We start from the raw sequence: 16,107 nt of genomic DNA, 5'->3' as shown, positions 1-16,107 counted from the left end.
TAATGCCAATAGGTGTCTGAAGATAGACGGTGTATTATTCACCCCCTTAGCAAATGCAATGGCGACAAGTTGAGTCTTCATATAAGTAGCAGCACAGCTCGTTTCTGTAATTCTTGTGCAACTGCATGGAAAAGTTTGTGTTTGGGAAGAGCAGGGAAATGTTTCTCCAGCTCCTGGTGGGACTTCAGTCGGATGCAATAACCAGACAGCGAGAATTTTCCACCTCCCAGAACGGATGGGGTGGTTTGCTCTACTGACACACACAGTGGTTCACAGTTCTCTTCTGGCTAATTCTGCAAACTGGGACTCGCTGATTTTTGGACGCAGCAGCAGCATTACCGCGTTAAACTGCTCGGAGAGCCAAGGAATGTCAGGATGTTTTATGATGTGTGAAAAATGAAGATGTCATTCTTCAAAACAAACTGAGTGCCCCTATTGCAATCTAGTAAATGTCTTTCTCCCATATGGGTTTTTCTTACAATAAATTGATTACTTTTCTTGTTAATAATAGTGAAGGGGTATATTGACTGTGGACAAAGTGCTTTACCAAAGCAAGTTAAACCGCTGAGAGTAATCTAAGCTTTTTGGCTGACATTTCACAAAAGGCTGAGGCCCAAAGTCATAGATGAACAAGTGTTAAAACAGAATCCAGAAGTCTGAGCTCACAGAGCAGGGGTTTTAATTAAAGAACTGCTGATTCTGACAGAACACCCATCATGTGACTACCAAAACTCGGAAGTAATCCACCCCGGCTTCATCTGTTTCCTGCAGCACTCACATCTACATAGACCTTCCTGAGCTGGAGAGCTGCCTACAGGTTGGTGAAAGATTCTGCATTCAGCAAATGTTATTTTCCATACAGTCCCTGAATTCTTCCTGCAGGTAACTATAACTGATATTAAAGCAATCTGGCATCCAATGATGGCTGTGTTTATGAGAGATGATCACGTAAAGGCCCATAGGTAGGAAGGTAGCCTTGCCCGGCTCTTGCCTACCATCCTCAATAACTCCAGCTTTGGTCAAACGTCTCTTCCCAACACAAGTCATTAAAAACCTGATACAGTTTCTAGTTCCCTCCTTCAAGACAGCAGGGCCCATGAATACCTCCTCAAATCTTCAAAACCCACAGAGTAACTTTGGTTAAAGAGTGGGGAAGGCAGGAGGACAGTCACTGGAAGGAAATGAAGATGACCGAGGAGTTGAGTTTGGTGGCCTTTCACTGATGGGGAGAATGTCATTTACGATAATTTTTGGAATATGATAAATTAGTAGAAACTGCCTTTAATTTTATGTGATCTCACAATAATATTTCCTTGTTTCCTCATCTATTTGGTGGAAAGCTGGCTCAGGTGAAGGCAGTGCCAAAACATCTATTTTGTAGCTCTTTCTTGTTGATCACCTTACATAGCATTTTCCTGGGACAAGAAAAATCTCTGTACAGATATTGGTGAAGGGCCTTCCTTCTCGTGATGCTGCAGATAGTAGGAGGTGGATAAGGCTGAAAAATATTCGGAGTTCTAAGTGTCTTGTCTTTGATTTTAGCACTCTCAAAAGATGGTGTTTCCACCATTTACTATTTCCACTGGACACTGCTACCCTCAACGGCATAGATTTCACGCTAAGAAATGGAAATTACATTTTTCCCAATTTTCTTATCCTTCCAAGTCATCCCCCTCGCACCTTGGCATCTGTTTCTTTCAAATATATTTAGATTGTTGCTTTTCCTCTGCTTTCCATTATACACGCTCTTTAGTAAAAAAAAAAATCTTCTAATTGATTTTTTTAAATGTAGTTCTTTTAAAACAAAAGCTGGTAAAAAAAGAAAATACACAACCCCAAACCAGAGGGAGGCCGCTGAAAGAAAAGGCTGTGGTGTCTTAACCATCTAAATACATAGGACATTTCCATCTCTTGTACTGACACTTTGAAGAAAGCTATGGCACGCTGCGAGCCGCCGAAGGATTTGACGTGAAGGCAGCTGGAGAACATCAGGGAATAAAAGACGTTCCTGCAGTTAAGGAATCACTCTGCCAACCTCCCAACACCAGAATGAGGGGATGCCTATCAAATAAAAATAAATGAGCATGATGAAGAATGATTTCCCTTTCTAAGAGTGATCTTTGTAGCCTAGGTTTCCTGCAACAGCATTTTTTTCTAGTGTTTCTGGTAATACCTGCCTGGGATTGATTTGCTGTGGGTAGGGACTACAGTGATTATTGTCTGTTGCTCATATAGTTTCTCTTTAATGATGACCAACTCTCTACTGTGGGGTGTATGAGTAGTATCATCAACACACAGAGGATTATGGACAGGACACAGAGAATAGCTAAGAGAGGACAAGACCATCCCATCATGTTATCACATGGCAAAAAGCGACTGCCTGAGTTCCCAGCACATTTTAAGAGCTGTTGCTTGTAAGATATTACAGAAAGTTGCTAAGAAAGGCCACAGCCATCAACTCCAAAAACTAAAGTTCCGAAAATTTCTGTCTCCAAAAAATAAGCAAATGGTCCCAACCCAAAGGGGACGGCAGCTAAGAAAATAAGAGTGAATCCATCTGCTTGAACCTGGGGAGATGAGGAGAGCTCGAGAACTGGACCTCAGGCCCTGCCCAGGGCTTGTAACACAGCTAGAACACCTCTGGAAATGATCATCTGAATAAAAGGACACACCGTTTACTTTTACAAAATGGAGTCCTGTCATATTATTATCCAAATTGAGAACGAAGTGAAGTACAACGCCCTGGGTCTGAGAAGCACCAACCTCACAGCTCTGATGTTTTCCTGAGAGCAATGTACTATCACATTATTCATAGATCATGTGGTATGAAGCTGCTAACCACTAACAGAAGCCAGATGAGGTCATTTCCAAACAGGATACAACCCTGCAATAATATGCTGTATTTATAGCAAATAAAGTTTTGCAGCAGAAGTTCCCTCCGAGACCATCAAACCAACATTCAGCGAGTTTACCTAGTTGCTTTGCAGCACACAATGCCTGTATTAAAGCTGTTCAAAGCAGCACACGACAGATTACAAGGAACTTTCCTCTGCTCGGACCAGCAGCTTTATGTTTCATAGTCTAAAACATGAGTGCCCTGTATAAATACACACAAAGAATCACAATGTCATTGATCTCCGACAATTTCCAAGTGCTTTCCAAACCAGCTACCGTACTCCTGGTGCAGGTGAGAATTTTCCTGCTGCTGCTAAACTTTGAAGCTGGAGCCTGAATACAATTTTCCACCTGCACAAATGAGTTATCTTCACGGTTCCTAAAACAGGCTCGGGCGGTGGGCACAAGGTAGTGGCTCTTCTGCACCACCCCACACTTGATAATATATAAGAAAAGGAGAATCAGTCTAAGGCGTGGAGGTGAGAGAGGTAGGAAGGGTGTAATTGCAATTAGGATTTTAGCACGTTAATCATCTTGGTGTTTCAGAATGAATGTAACTCCTACAGACTGAAAATCTTAACTACAGTACAGGCAAGCAGGCTTACCGGAAGAGCAAAAGCCACATTGATTAAAAGAACTGACGTTGTAGAGCAAAAACATGCCGGAGAGAGGAAAAATAGTCTTATTTTAAGCAAAACATTCGAAGTCATGCAAAAATTTTCTAATTTGTGTCCTAAAACATTTCACGAGTTTCATAGCCCCCCACAAGCCTCATCAAAGTTAGTTATAGCAAAATGGTTTTGAATGTTATGACAGCATTAACATTTCTATGAAAGTTTACACATCAGTTTTCAAAAGTCCATTTGGACCTCAGACATCTGGCTGGGGAAAGACCAGCCATGGTCTCAGCCACTCATGTGGATCACAGGAGATCTGATCTTATTAACCATAAAGTGATTTAATTAATCAAGGTGCAGCAGCTGCAGTGAGAGGAGCCAAGGCACAAGTCCCAGGTTTGAGTCAGGCAGGTGAAGGCCTGAATACCCCGTCTCCATTCGTACCTTCTCCCACCCCAAATTACCATGCAAACCTTCAGAAAGGTCTTGCTTTCAACCCAGTGCAGAAGGACATTTTTCTTTAATGTTAAAAAGGCAATTTCCTCCTCAGCTCTACTTTAATTGGTCCTTCCACACGTCATCTGAAAAAGGCAACAAGAAAATCCTTCTCTCCAGCTGCCCTCTCTGGCTAAGAAAAGCCACCCTGTTTGCAACACGAAGACTCAGAAATCTTTCCAAAGTCCTATTTGGACTCATGACAGCTGCTTTGCTCTGCATATGGAGAGATATATCCTTCAGCCTAAATATTTAATGTCATCTTCTCAACATTTATCAACGCTGCAGTAATTATTTTGAATTATAGTCCAAGAGCTGGTAAGCCCTACATGTACAATATACATGTAACATAGGAAAGCTAGAAATAATTGTGAGAAAAACACCTGCCAGCTAAACTGAGAGTTGAAAAAGGAAATGTAGACACAGCTAATGGCAACCCTAAAAGCCAGAGATGCAGGAAAAAAATCTGAAGCCATCCTAGTTGTCTTGACATAGCCAAGCTGTGACAGAATGCCCTGCGTGAGCTTAAAAGTACCTTTTGTATTTCTCTCTTGCCTAATGTGTTTCTTTATTGTACTTCTTTAATGTTATTTATTTCTCTAATTTTTTTCTGTTATGGTGAAATTGGAGATGACAGGATATGGTTGAAAGTCCGTTAGCTTCCTGTGTCATGAGGGTGATCATCAAGATCAGGATGTGAAATCAAATCAGATAAAATAAAAAAAATTCATGAAGTGAAACTCCACGTCTCCCAAAATTAGCTACTTGTATTTTCCTTCTCATCGAGCAGACTTCCCTCTATCCCAGCATCAAGTGGTCAGGCTTCTTCACTTTTAACAGCAAATACTAAGTGAAACACAAAAGCTGGTAACCTCATATAGGAAACGAGAAAACCTCCTGAAATAACAAAAAATTAAATAAGCATTTGGAAGAAACTTCAGTCTGATTTCCAGGGCATACAAACGTAAAGGATTAAAAACTGGAGAATGAGAAATATTAGAGCACTGTGAATATTTTGAGCATTTCCCTCTTTGTTGCCATTCTGGGACTGACAGTGCTTCCCCACCGGGGGTTAGGTGGCCATTTCAGCAGCAAATTTCCCCCAAAATTTGAGGTGTGCAGTTCTTACCATTTCACTAAGAAAACAGGGATGGAAAGGGCACCAGGATAAGCCCAAGTTGTAGATGAAAGTGGAGGGATCATGAAGACAAAGGCAAGCCAATGAATCACATGCTACAGCCCAGATCTGAACTGGGAGGAGCGGTTTAGGAAATTGGAGTTAAAAAATGAAGCCACTTCCTTCCACACACTGCTTCAACTCAAGCACAGCTTCTTTAAAAAACTGAGAAGTTTTTAAAACTAAGTATTACATAAAATCCTACACTGATAAAGGTCTGACCACCACAGATGTTTGAGAAGAACAGGCTCCCTGGAAGTAACAGGGAACAGCCAGCAGCTCCAACCTATTGACCTAAGAAAAACTCAACTGAGGCAAAACTTCGGGAGGAAAAGTTAAAAAATAATATTATGCGCAGAAAATTATCCTTCTTGCTGCCCCTTCTGTCAGGAAGCTGATATGAAAGTGGTATTAGGATATACATTTTTTTGTCACATGCTGTTATTCTCCTGAATTAATTATGAATCATCAAAACTGAAACAAATATAGCAATACATTTTATGTAATGATGTAATGTAGGATCTTTAGATATAAAAAATTCTAATGTGGTCAACAATACCATAATATTATTATTATAAGGCCACATTTAGCACACTGTAAATGCGCCCCAGCTGAGGTCAGATCAGAAAGCAAGAGTTCTCCAGTAATCCTTGAAACTGCATTTTTTACAACAGCTATCTTCTGTCTTGACAGATTTGTCATTTGAAACATTTCTTTTTGAGTTTTACTAAAACAGTGAAGGCTACATAATTGCCCTGGGAAAAAAAGGCTACACAATTGCCCTGGCTACATCACTGCCCTGTCCTACAGCATAAGGAACAGACTAGCACAGCCAGCATTGAAAATTTAATGGTGTACCCAGAGGACTGTACATTCTTCCCTGTATGTGGAATTATCTTCATCAAGAGCCACCACTAGGTCGTATTACTCTACACCACCATATTTTACTATTGACTCTTCTGTGTCTGTTGGCTTCTTGTTCTTCTGCAAAAGAAGATTTTTTGGCTGACCTGTGTCATAGATCTAGAGACCTTCCCTCAACGTTATCTGCCTATATGCACACTTATGTCACTTAACCAATTTAACTCACCCTTTCATTTATCATACTCATTGATCAAAGCCAAAAAGCTTTGAAATCAGCAAATACACCCGTTATAATGTTTTATATCCTATGCCTAGGTAATGAATTCAATGGGTAATGAATCGTGGCATTTTAGAGCTGCTCACAATGTTCTTTAATGCAGCCCACTGAAGTCCTTAATTACAAAGCTGTTGGCAAAGAACAGACAGTTTGGAGGGAGGGAAGGTTTCTGATGGAGCTTTTGAGATAACGGCCAAGATCAGCTAGAAGCATCTCTGTACTGAGTATGCACATTTACAGTCATCGGTTTTTTCCTGGAAGCACAGTTACACAGTCGTTAATTTTCACAAGAGAAGGGTCATACACTGAATGGTAAAAAGCAATTTTGAAATATATTTGACATGAACTCAGCCAGAAAAGGGACATAAATGCAAGTATGGCTTATGTTAGAGTTGCCAAATCTGGTAGCCCAATAGCTGCAGCTCTCATTACATCCTTCTGCACCTCCTCACACTGATATGGGGCCTATGTTCCCCCCAACAGAAACTTTCAGACTCTCGTGTCTCTTCGGTAGCTGGCTCAGACCTATGGTCCCTCTGGTAGTGGTCCCAGTCCTATGGTGTCTCTGGTCACTGGCTCCCATATCTCCTCTCCTACTTGCCAGATAGTCCAGATTGAAGTTTGCTAATGAGTGAAGCCTATGTTCACGCACAGCTGGTGGAAGCTCGTTAGGAAAGCAGAAGATGGCCCTGCACCTCTGGGCCCCTGTGCCCTGTGGTCCCTTCTCCATTGCTGGCACGGGGAGCTCTCACACACATCTCTCCAGGTGCTGGTACCTCAAAACTCCGGAGTCCCCATGACCCCATGGCTCATTCTCTACTTGCTGGCACTTAGGACCCCAACACCCACATTGGAGAGCACCCTCACCCTGGAAAACAGAAGTGATGTTTAGTAAGAAGACAGGACAGACCTTGGTGACAAAGTGTGGCACAGCATACTGACCAGCCTCCCATTTACCCCTAACTGATCCCATTTATCCCCTTTTTCCCTCTGTTATCCCACACTTGTTCCTCTCCAATCCACTTTGACCCTTTCATTTTCCCGCTTTTGGTCCTCCCTCGAAATATCCCCTAATAAATCTCGCATATTCCGACAGTCTCCTGGAAAACATCCCATAACACGCTTTACACAATCTGCAAATGCCTTTCCCCTCCATCCCATACTGAGTCCCACACCTGCTCATGCAACGACAGCCCTGCAGACTGCCAGGCGGTCATGGAGAGACGCTAGTGGCCCACCCGGGTGGGTTTCACAGTGGGACCGTGAGCTGAGCCCCCTCCTTTCAGCACCAGGGCAGCCAGGTCGGGGTCCCCTCTGCACCCATCAGTTTGTCGGAGTTCCTCTGCTGCTCTCTGGGCACTTGTGTTATCATTAATTAGCCCTTAATCACATCGACCTCACAGCCTAAAACCCAAAAAGTATTTGATCCCCTCCCCAAATCCTGAGGCATCACGAAAGCCAACTTGCAAAGCACCAAGCAGGAGCTGCTCAGATGAATCCCTGAAGTGGGATGATTTCTGTACACAGATTAATCACTCAATCACCTTTCAGAGTGAGGGTAATTCAGAGAATCTCAGGGTACATGGCCGGTTGTGCTAGAATATTTTTAAAGCCATGACCAGTCACATCCTGATTGGCTTAAGCTCATTTAAAAGGTTTTAGATATGATTTATTTGAACTGTACTCAAGAAGGTTGCAAAAGATCTACATATTCCGTTGATAACGAAGGAAAACATTGTCCCCTCGAACTGCAAACCCTTATCTGTTAGTATAGAGGAGAAACACAATAGGAAAATTCGGGGGGGAGAGAACCTGCAATCCGTACATCTGAATCATATTTACAAGAGGTGATCACTAAACCCAAAGGCTTTTGTAATTACTCTCCTGACCATGAGTTCTGACCAGAAAACCCAGAAACACAGGCTGGACTGGTTATGTGTAACAGAGGGACTCTAAAGGGAGGAAATAGCCGAATGCCAGGGCGGCTCCCATCGCAAGACCACACGCTGATTCACTCCAGTTTTCTGCTCAGTTAGAGACAGTATACAATTCTGCTTCCTGGGAGAAAACAGACTTTAACCAAAAACTCCTCCAAGTTTTTGGCTAAAGCCCAGTGCGATACATTCCTTTCTAGAAGTGGTAGACTATAGAAAAGACAGAAAGGCAACTTCTGATCAGACATTACATCTGTCTTTCTCCTGCCCTTGCCAAATGTGCCCTGGCAAAAGTTAACTCGGCACTTTTGAGAAGAGGTGCGGTGAGCGCTGCCTTGGCCCGTGCTCCTTATCCCACTAAATTATATTCCACAGTCAAACTCGAAGGATTTTTCACATTTTTTCTCTCTTTTCATTTTTTTTTAATAAAAGAGCACAGCCGATTTTCATATCGCGAGCCTTATTACCTATTGTATTGCTGCACCTGCCTATAACTTTGCCAGATTGTTCAGATACCTGCTTTTTGTAGGTAGAATTGTTTGCAAATAAGGCTTTAAAAAGTATTAATAAAGTAACACCTTTCAGTTCTGTGAGAATCACTATAAATCAATATGAAGTTCTTTAAAAAAAAACACTGAAGACGTTTACTCCAAGGGCAGAGTTAAGGTTACCGGGGTGCTCATCAGTGACAATTTTTTCGCTTGCAACACCTAGGTTTCTAGGAGATGGTATAACTCCAAGAAATACAGAAAATATGGGCTCCCATTTCCCTAGCTGTAAAAACCTGTTCACTTTTACCAGTGTAACAGTAGGTCTTAATCCAGACTGTCTTTATTTACTAATCAATCTGTTGAGCAGAAATAATGTGACAGAAAGGATGAGCCCTGATGAAGGCACTCTGGTGTCACTAAGCGTCTTCTCTCAGATAAAAACTTGACCCCAGAAAAAGCTGCGAGGGATAAATCCTGGAACAGATGTGTAAATGAGCAATAGCTGAGCCATATGAAATATAATAAAACACAGACTCGCAGGCACTGGAGATGGAAAAGACCTATTAGCTCATCTAGTCCCAGCTTCTGCCAATTCAGAATTGGCCCCTAGAGTGATGCGCTGAACTTTAAGAAAAAAGAAAGCTGCCAAAAGCTTTGTCAAGCCTGTCACACTTGCTTCAGAAGCGAGAAATGAAAAACCCCAAACCTAACGAACACGCTTCAAGTCATGGAGGACTGATCGTGCCAGGAAAACTTGATTGTATCCCTATCTCCTAACCAAACCTCAGTGAGGAGCAAAGGAGTGGCTTTCCAAAGCCCGGAGCACTTTCACACTGTATGACCGCTGCAGCTAAAACCAGGCTAATCAGAACTGAAAATCATAGAGGCGGGCTTTGCCCTCAGGCAAGGTACAGGAATTTGCGTTCCTCTGGCAGCTATATAGAGAATATTTATTGAGACTCAAGCTATTTGGAAGTGCCAAGTGAAAGTGCGTTCCTTCTAGACTGATGCCTCCAACCTACGTCTTTATAGTCCCCGTGACTGGTTATTTGTCTGCCAGGGTGTTTTAGCTGTCAGCTTCTCCAAACCTCAATAGCTTTGCAGTGGAGCTGCTTCCTCTGGTTTGTACGAGACACTCAGAGCTAGATGGGCACACTGCGTCTCACCACCTTCGGCATGGCTTGGAAATGAGCTGGAGAAGGGGACCACTGAGTGTCAGGGGAGCGTACAGCACCTGGTTAGCATGGGGACCGAGAAACCGGCATCTGCCACCAACCATCACCAAGCACCACGCAAATAACCGCACATCTTAGGAAGCTGCCTAGAAATACAGTACTGTGTGTTTTCATCATGGGAGTGGAGTCCTAAAGGAGACCAGGACTGCCTTTGGCAGTGGAGACAAGGGAAAAGAGACAGAAGTTGAGAAGGATCAGGGGAGGACAGTGTGAGACAGCTGTCTGAGGGTAATGGGGTGAAGCTGATGTCCAGCAGACAAAAGTGACAACTAAAAAAAGTACATTGGGAGCCAATTCTGTAAGTAAAAGGGACTGTTCACGTGCTGCACTCTCAATTCATTTATCTACAAGCACAGGCTTCAGGCCCAAGTAGCTGAGATTGCTGGAGAAGTTCCTCAGTGTTCCCATCTCCCACCAAGGGCAGCCAGAGGAGAACCAAACAACCACAGAATCTTTTAGGTTGGAAAGGATCTTTAAGATCATCAAGTCCAACCGTTAACCTAGCATGGCCAAGATCACCACTATACCATGTCCATAAGCACCACACCTACACGTCTTTTACATGCCTCTGGGGATGGTGACTCCACCACCTCCCTGGGCAGCCTGTTCCAATGCTTGACAATCCTTTGGGTGAAGGAATTCTTCCTAACATCCAATCTAAACCTCCCCTGGCACAACTTGAGGCCATTTCCTCTCGTCCTATCACTGGCTACTTGGGAGAAGAGGCCAACCCCAACTTTGCTACAACCTCCTTTCAGGTCGTTGTAGAGAGCGATAAAGTTTCCCCTCAGCCTCCTCTTCTCCAGGCTAAACAACTCCAGGTTGTCAACAGTCCCAGAGATGGGACTCGAAAGCGACACGAAAGGCATGGAAAGGCCTGGACACCAGTGGGGGAATCAGGTCAGCTTGATGGAAAAAGAGAAAAGTAATCTGAAAAACAGAAAAGTGTTTCTTTTTCTGAAGGATCCAACCCATAAATGGTCTTCCAATCTCATGGGAGCAAGGTTGTTTTTATCACCCTAGCAAGTCACAAGTTGTTTTTTTTAAGTTTTTTGGTCTAACATACTCAGAAAGTAAGATTTAAAATTCATCCTTGTGCAAATAATCAATACTGTGTCTTACACACCATTAATGTCCTAGCTACAAGGCTTAACCATGGCTGGGAGCTCGAGCTGCCATCTAAGCACCCACAGAAAACACCAAATGTGTGACCATTGGTGATGTATGTATAACATTACAGAAATGTACTGGGAGACCACATTCCATCCATGTCATACAAACCTGGTCTACTATATCTAGGATGCATTTGTCAAGTTTGCAAACACAGGTGAGAGTTTGCCATGCCATATTTAGTAAACATTTCTTATGGGTTTGTATCATGATACTGGATTTAGATGAGCTGACAGAGAGGGGAACACCACTTTCAAAGCAATTTGCATGTTTTCTACTCAAGCTTACTACACTGCAGCTCAAATTCCACCTAACTTCACTCCCAGCAAAGCAAGAAAGGGTACGTTAATGCATTCCTCACGGTACTGAAAGTCAAGCATCTTTCATAAGCGACTGGCATTTTTCTATAGCCTTTTTTACTATAATAGCTATTTAAATCTTTACCAAGGTGAATGACGTACAGGAAGAGGCCCTTTCTGCACTCACCGTGGTTTGAGTGTCTCACGCAGTCCCCCAGCACGGCGCTGAATTGCCTCTGAGCTTCTGGTTCCGAGAAGCAATAGTAGCTGTGCCGGGCAAAGGGCTGCCACAGGTAAACCGGGAACTCCCTTGGCAGCTGAACGAAGGCTTGAGCGACCTCCTTCTCACTCGACCCTACACAAAAAAACACATTTCCAATTGAAATCTGCAGATTTCTTGAGGGGTTTGGCTCTTTTCCTCTGCTGTAACAGAGAGAACAGACCTTTGCTAGCAGGGAAGCATGAGACATCAAAAAAGCAAGCCTCCTTCTTGACGTAAGCGACTGGTCACAGAATGCAGAGGGATCACGGCTGGGATGGGCAAACTCAGCAGGCACCAACCGCCCCTCTACGTTATACCACAGCAACTTGATGTCCTCTTGTTTTGTATTCAAGAAGGCCGTAAAGTAGATATTTTTGGTAGAATTTCAAAGAAACTATTTCACTGGATTGTAGCTGCTAGGGAAAAGGTTTTCATGGCAAATAAGTAAGTTAGTGGGCAGCTCTGGTCTCTTCCACATGGAGACCACATAGGACCATACAGTCTTCCATACAGAAATGAACTGTAGGAACAGCGGCAGTTTCCCTGTCCCCAGAGCTTCCAAGCACAACTGCAAGATGGCCTTATGAACTGTCACTTCAAGCCCTTGAAGGTGAAGCAAAGAAAGCATTAACTGTCTCCAGTTCCCACCTGCCCTGAGTCACTGTGCACAGGGGATGCTGTACAACACCGTTTATGGATGACCAAACCCAATCTTGTCTCAGAGCCTTGCATCGAGAGCCCACCCACAAGAGGTTCATCTCGGATGGTCTTCAGTGTCGCACAGAAGGGGACAAGGGCCATAAAAGACTAACAGAGCCACTCTTTGTGAAGGGAGAGCCAGGAGTAGCCCACAAGTGGCCCTGGGCTGCTCCACGTCGCTCAAGCCCAACTCCTGTGGAGCTGTGGTGACACACAGAGGACACCTCCATGCTACCCTCTGAACACCCTATGCCTTGGGAAAGGGGTGTAAGGGGGACACCTCCCAAAAGTCATAGCTTGAAGTGGTATGAGACAAGACTTAAAAAAAAAAAAATATTTGTCTACACATTGCCCTTATCCCTTTCCTTATGTGGCATCCCATTTTCCAAATCTGACTCTGCAACACGAGATCCGCTCCCTTAAAGCCTGAATTTTCTCCGTCTTCGTGGAGGCGGGGCAAGCAGGACCACAGCAGTTCCCATCGCAGAAACAACAAATTCAGCAGCAGCAACCTTCCTGCCCTCTCTGTGGGACTCATTAACAACTGTGAGTCAACACAGGCAGCTGGCATCTAAAAATGGAAACTAATAAATCAAGAATATTAACAAAGCCCGGGAACAATGGTGGTGTGGTTCCTGCCCTGCTTCTGCACAGCTTCCAGTGGCTTTGTGCCGGGATGCTGCAAAAAAAAAGGGAGCCAGCATTTCTCTGAACGTTAGCTTATAGCATCTTCTGTGTACGTCCACTCTGGAGCTGTGCTTTGACTTAGAAAAAGGGCTGTGTGCACCTTTTGTTGCCTGGTTTTAAAGACTAGCCTGAAAGCCTACCCAGAAGAGGTCTGCCTAAGGAACAGAGCCTGGGGTTTGGCAGTTCAGCTTTGAGCAGGGCTTACCAACAGGATCTGGAAAATGTTTATCAGACAGTAAATTGTAATCTTCTTCTGAAGTTAGTACTTTGCCTCCTGCAGGAAGAACATGATATTTCGGGCTGGCTCCTTTCTGGTAGGCCTGGAAGGTCAAGAGAGAGGGAGTCAAATGGAGATTTAAGGAGAGGGAAAACATTAAAATACACAGCTCACTGATAAAGCTAATGCATAGGCGTATTCCCCAAAGGCAAAGGTTTTTTGTCAGACTGAATTTTGGATAAATTCCCTAGACATGACAAATCTAAACCATGGTTAAATGTAAAAAACATATTTAAAAATGTCCTCTCAGTGCTTATCAGGTGTGGGGAAGAGTCAGGGAGAGAAGGGAGGGGAAAAGGACGTGATTTTCTTCTAAGCCCTGTTTGTTTAATTTGTCAGCCAGGACTAGTCTGACTACGGCAGCTGCCAAACAAAAAGCTTCACTGTAGTCAACTTGAAGCCACCCAAAACTTGCTACTTAAAATCCAACTGCAGAAGCATGGGGATGTATAATAATGACATACTGATAAGAAGCGTTCTGTGATAGGCAAAGCACGGTTCAAAGCGCTGTCAAAATGATTTGCTAGTTCTCGCAAACGTATAAGGCCAAGGCAAGGCGCTTGGCTGTACCCTCAGCCATCCCCGTGGAGCTTCCAGCCAGTTCCACAAGGCTGGAGCCACCTCACTGAGGACAGCGTTTCATCTAGTATTGCTAAAAGAAAGGCAGCAGCAGTGGCAAATTCACTTGATATCAGTTGATTTGGGAGCACAGAAGAACATAAGAGGAAGAAGCATTTACCTCTTTAGTCTCAAAGCAATCCACTCTGTAGTCGTTTTTGATAACAACGTATCTATCCTTCCACTTCTTCAGATCCTCGGCAAAATGCAACAGCTCTGCTTCGTATAAGACCATCCCCGCTTCCACTGGGGGCTACAAAGGCAATTTTTGAGATTTGAAATTACTCTTGACTGCTGACCATTTTGAAGCGTTTATTTCTACATTTCCATAAGGTTGCTACGAGGGCTTTTGAGTCGTCAAATGCAATTTGGAGTCATAAATATCTCTCTGATTCAGGCAGATACTACACACACAATCAAATTCTTGTAGCCTGAGGTGAGGAGGGAGCAGAAGAGCTCTGCCTTCCAAAATGCTTCCAGATTTCTGAGACAGAGACGTTCTTATTTACCTTTCCCGTTGGCATACTGAATGCAAGATGACTTGTAGTTCACCATCTCCCATTTTCCACTACGTACTAAAAACATTTCACTGATGCAGTGAAGAGTTTTATTATAAAACAGTAAATTATTTCCCGTTTCATTGTAACACTTTTGCACCTGTGCTCTTGTAACTGATACGCATCTTTCTGAAAGACACAGCTCTTCTATTATCCCACTTTTTACATCCCACCCCAGTGCTTTACCCTACTTATTTCAAGGGCATTGGAAACCCCTGATTTCCAATATGGTCGAAAAATTAGATTTGTATCTTCTCAATACTGAAGGCTGGTTCTCTGCACTTTCCTCTAATAAAGACACTTTTGTCTCTCTTTCAGTCTCTCCTCCTCTAATGAAAACCAGCTCTCCAAAGTTCACTTCACAGAGGGGATTATTGCCTCCTTCTTTATGGAACCCTGTAGCCATGGCTGAAAGGGTTAAGTTTCCTACATAAATTTCTGCCCTGAATGTATGATCTCTGCCCCTAGATTCTTGCAAAATCTGGCAATTTTTAAGCAACTAGTTTTGTCCAAGTGTCCAGCTCTACCTTGATGAAATGCATACTTTGCACCAGAACCTTCTGTCATGGTTCTTCTCACGCTATGATGAGACAACCAAATAAGACCGAAACAAAGATGTATTTTAAAAAATAAACTTTAAACCTGCACCCAAATGCAACTTTTCCACCTATAACCTAGCTGAACCAAATCCAACATCTGCACTTGCAAATCTACTGTATACACTTGAGTTATATATAAGAAAGTACAGGTAAAATGTCCTAGATCCATATTTATTATGTATTCAATTATCCAATATAAGAAGCTGACAGAACACTTCTGTGCTGTGCTTGTATATATAGAAACATTTAAATAACTTTAGAAATACTTTGGGTTTGATTTTTAGAAGCTTTGAGTGTCTGTACTTGTACTGGAGGGCATTCAACACTGGGAAAAACAAGAAAACCAAGCCTGGTCAGTGCCTGATAGACTTCCAGCTCATGTTTTCGATACATTATGACTACTAAATGTGTGATTTAAACAGTTAACGCGTTAATTATTTCACGCAGGAGAGTAGAGCTCTATGGCAGCTTGCGGATGGGGAAGGGCTTACGGGTCCTTCTACCTTGGTTTTCAGGAACCGAGACTGGGAATCCCGGTGCTGCTCCAGCTCATCCTGCACGTGCTTGCAGAAAGCCACCGCGTACTGGCGTCTGTAGTGTGGGCTGAAGTTTTTGATGACGGCCTCTGTTTTTCCTGAAGCAGAAACAGAGATTTAATTGTATTTAACATACGTGAGTTCAGAAACTGTAATGCAGAACCAAGGCAGTTATCACCGGCGACCCAAAATATTGCACAAGCGTACCAATGGCCCCTTGCTGCACAGCAGATCAGGAAACCCTCGGAGATGCATTCAGCTGTTGTCATAACCAAGCGCAGAGGGAATTTGTCCAGGAAAACATTGGGGTTTGGATGTGGTTTTTCCTTCTAAGAGTGGGCAAAACATACCCCAAACCCATTTCTCTAAGAGAAGATGCTATCTGCCTCTCCCTGGGACATAGTGCCACAGAGCCATG

The 16,107-nt window shown here is 43.3% G+C and overlaps 1 protein-coding gene across 1 annotated transcript in view; it reads right to left on the bottom strand.

Annotated features, from left to right (window-relative positions):
• The window catches only part of LOC104165446 (protein Niban-like), a gene marked incomplete at both ends in the record, with an annotated part of 36,290 nt that extends 20,503 nt beyond the window's left edge, over window positions 1-15,787 (bottom strand). Inside the window, 4 exons of the mRNA XM_009705087.1 lie at window positions 11,642-11,809; window positions 13,308-13,422; window positions 14,119-14,250; window positions 15,657-15,787. Of these exons, the coding sequence (XP_009703389.1) occupies window positions 11,642-11,809; window positions 13,308-13,422; window positions 14,119-14,250; window positions 15,657-15,787 (546 nt within the window). The remainder of the gene's footprint in view (window positions 1-11,641; window positions 11,810-13,307; window positions 13,423-14,118; window positions 14,251-15,656) is intronic.
• Between the last annotated feature and the right edge of the window lie 320 nt (window positions 15,788-16,107).

Source organism: Cariama cristata, unplaced genomic scaffold (genome assembly GCF_000690535.1).
Source record: "Cariama cristata isolate BGI_N322 unplaced genomic scaffold, ASM69053v1 scaffold2578, whole genome shotgun sequence".
Lineage (NCBI taxonomy): Eukaryota > Metazoa > Chordata > Aves > Cariamiformes > Cariamidae > Cariama > Cariama cristata.
The sequence above is the reverse complement of the archived record's forward strand: the minus strand, read 5'-3'. Positions and strand labels throughout refer to the sequence as shown.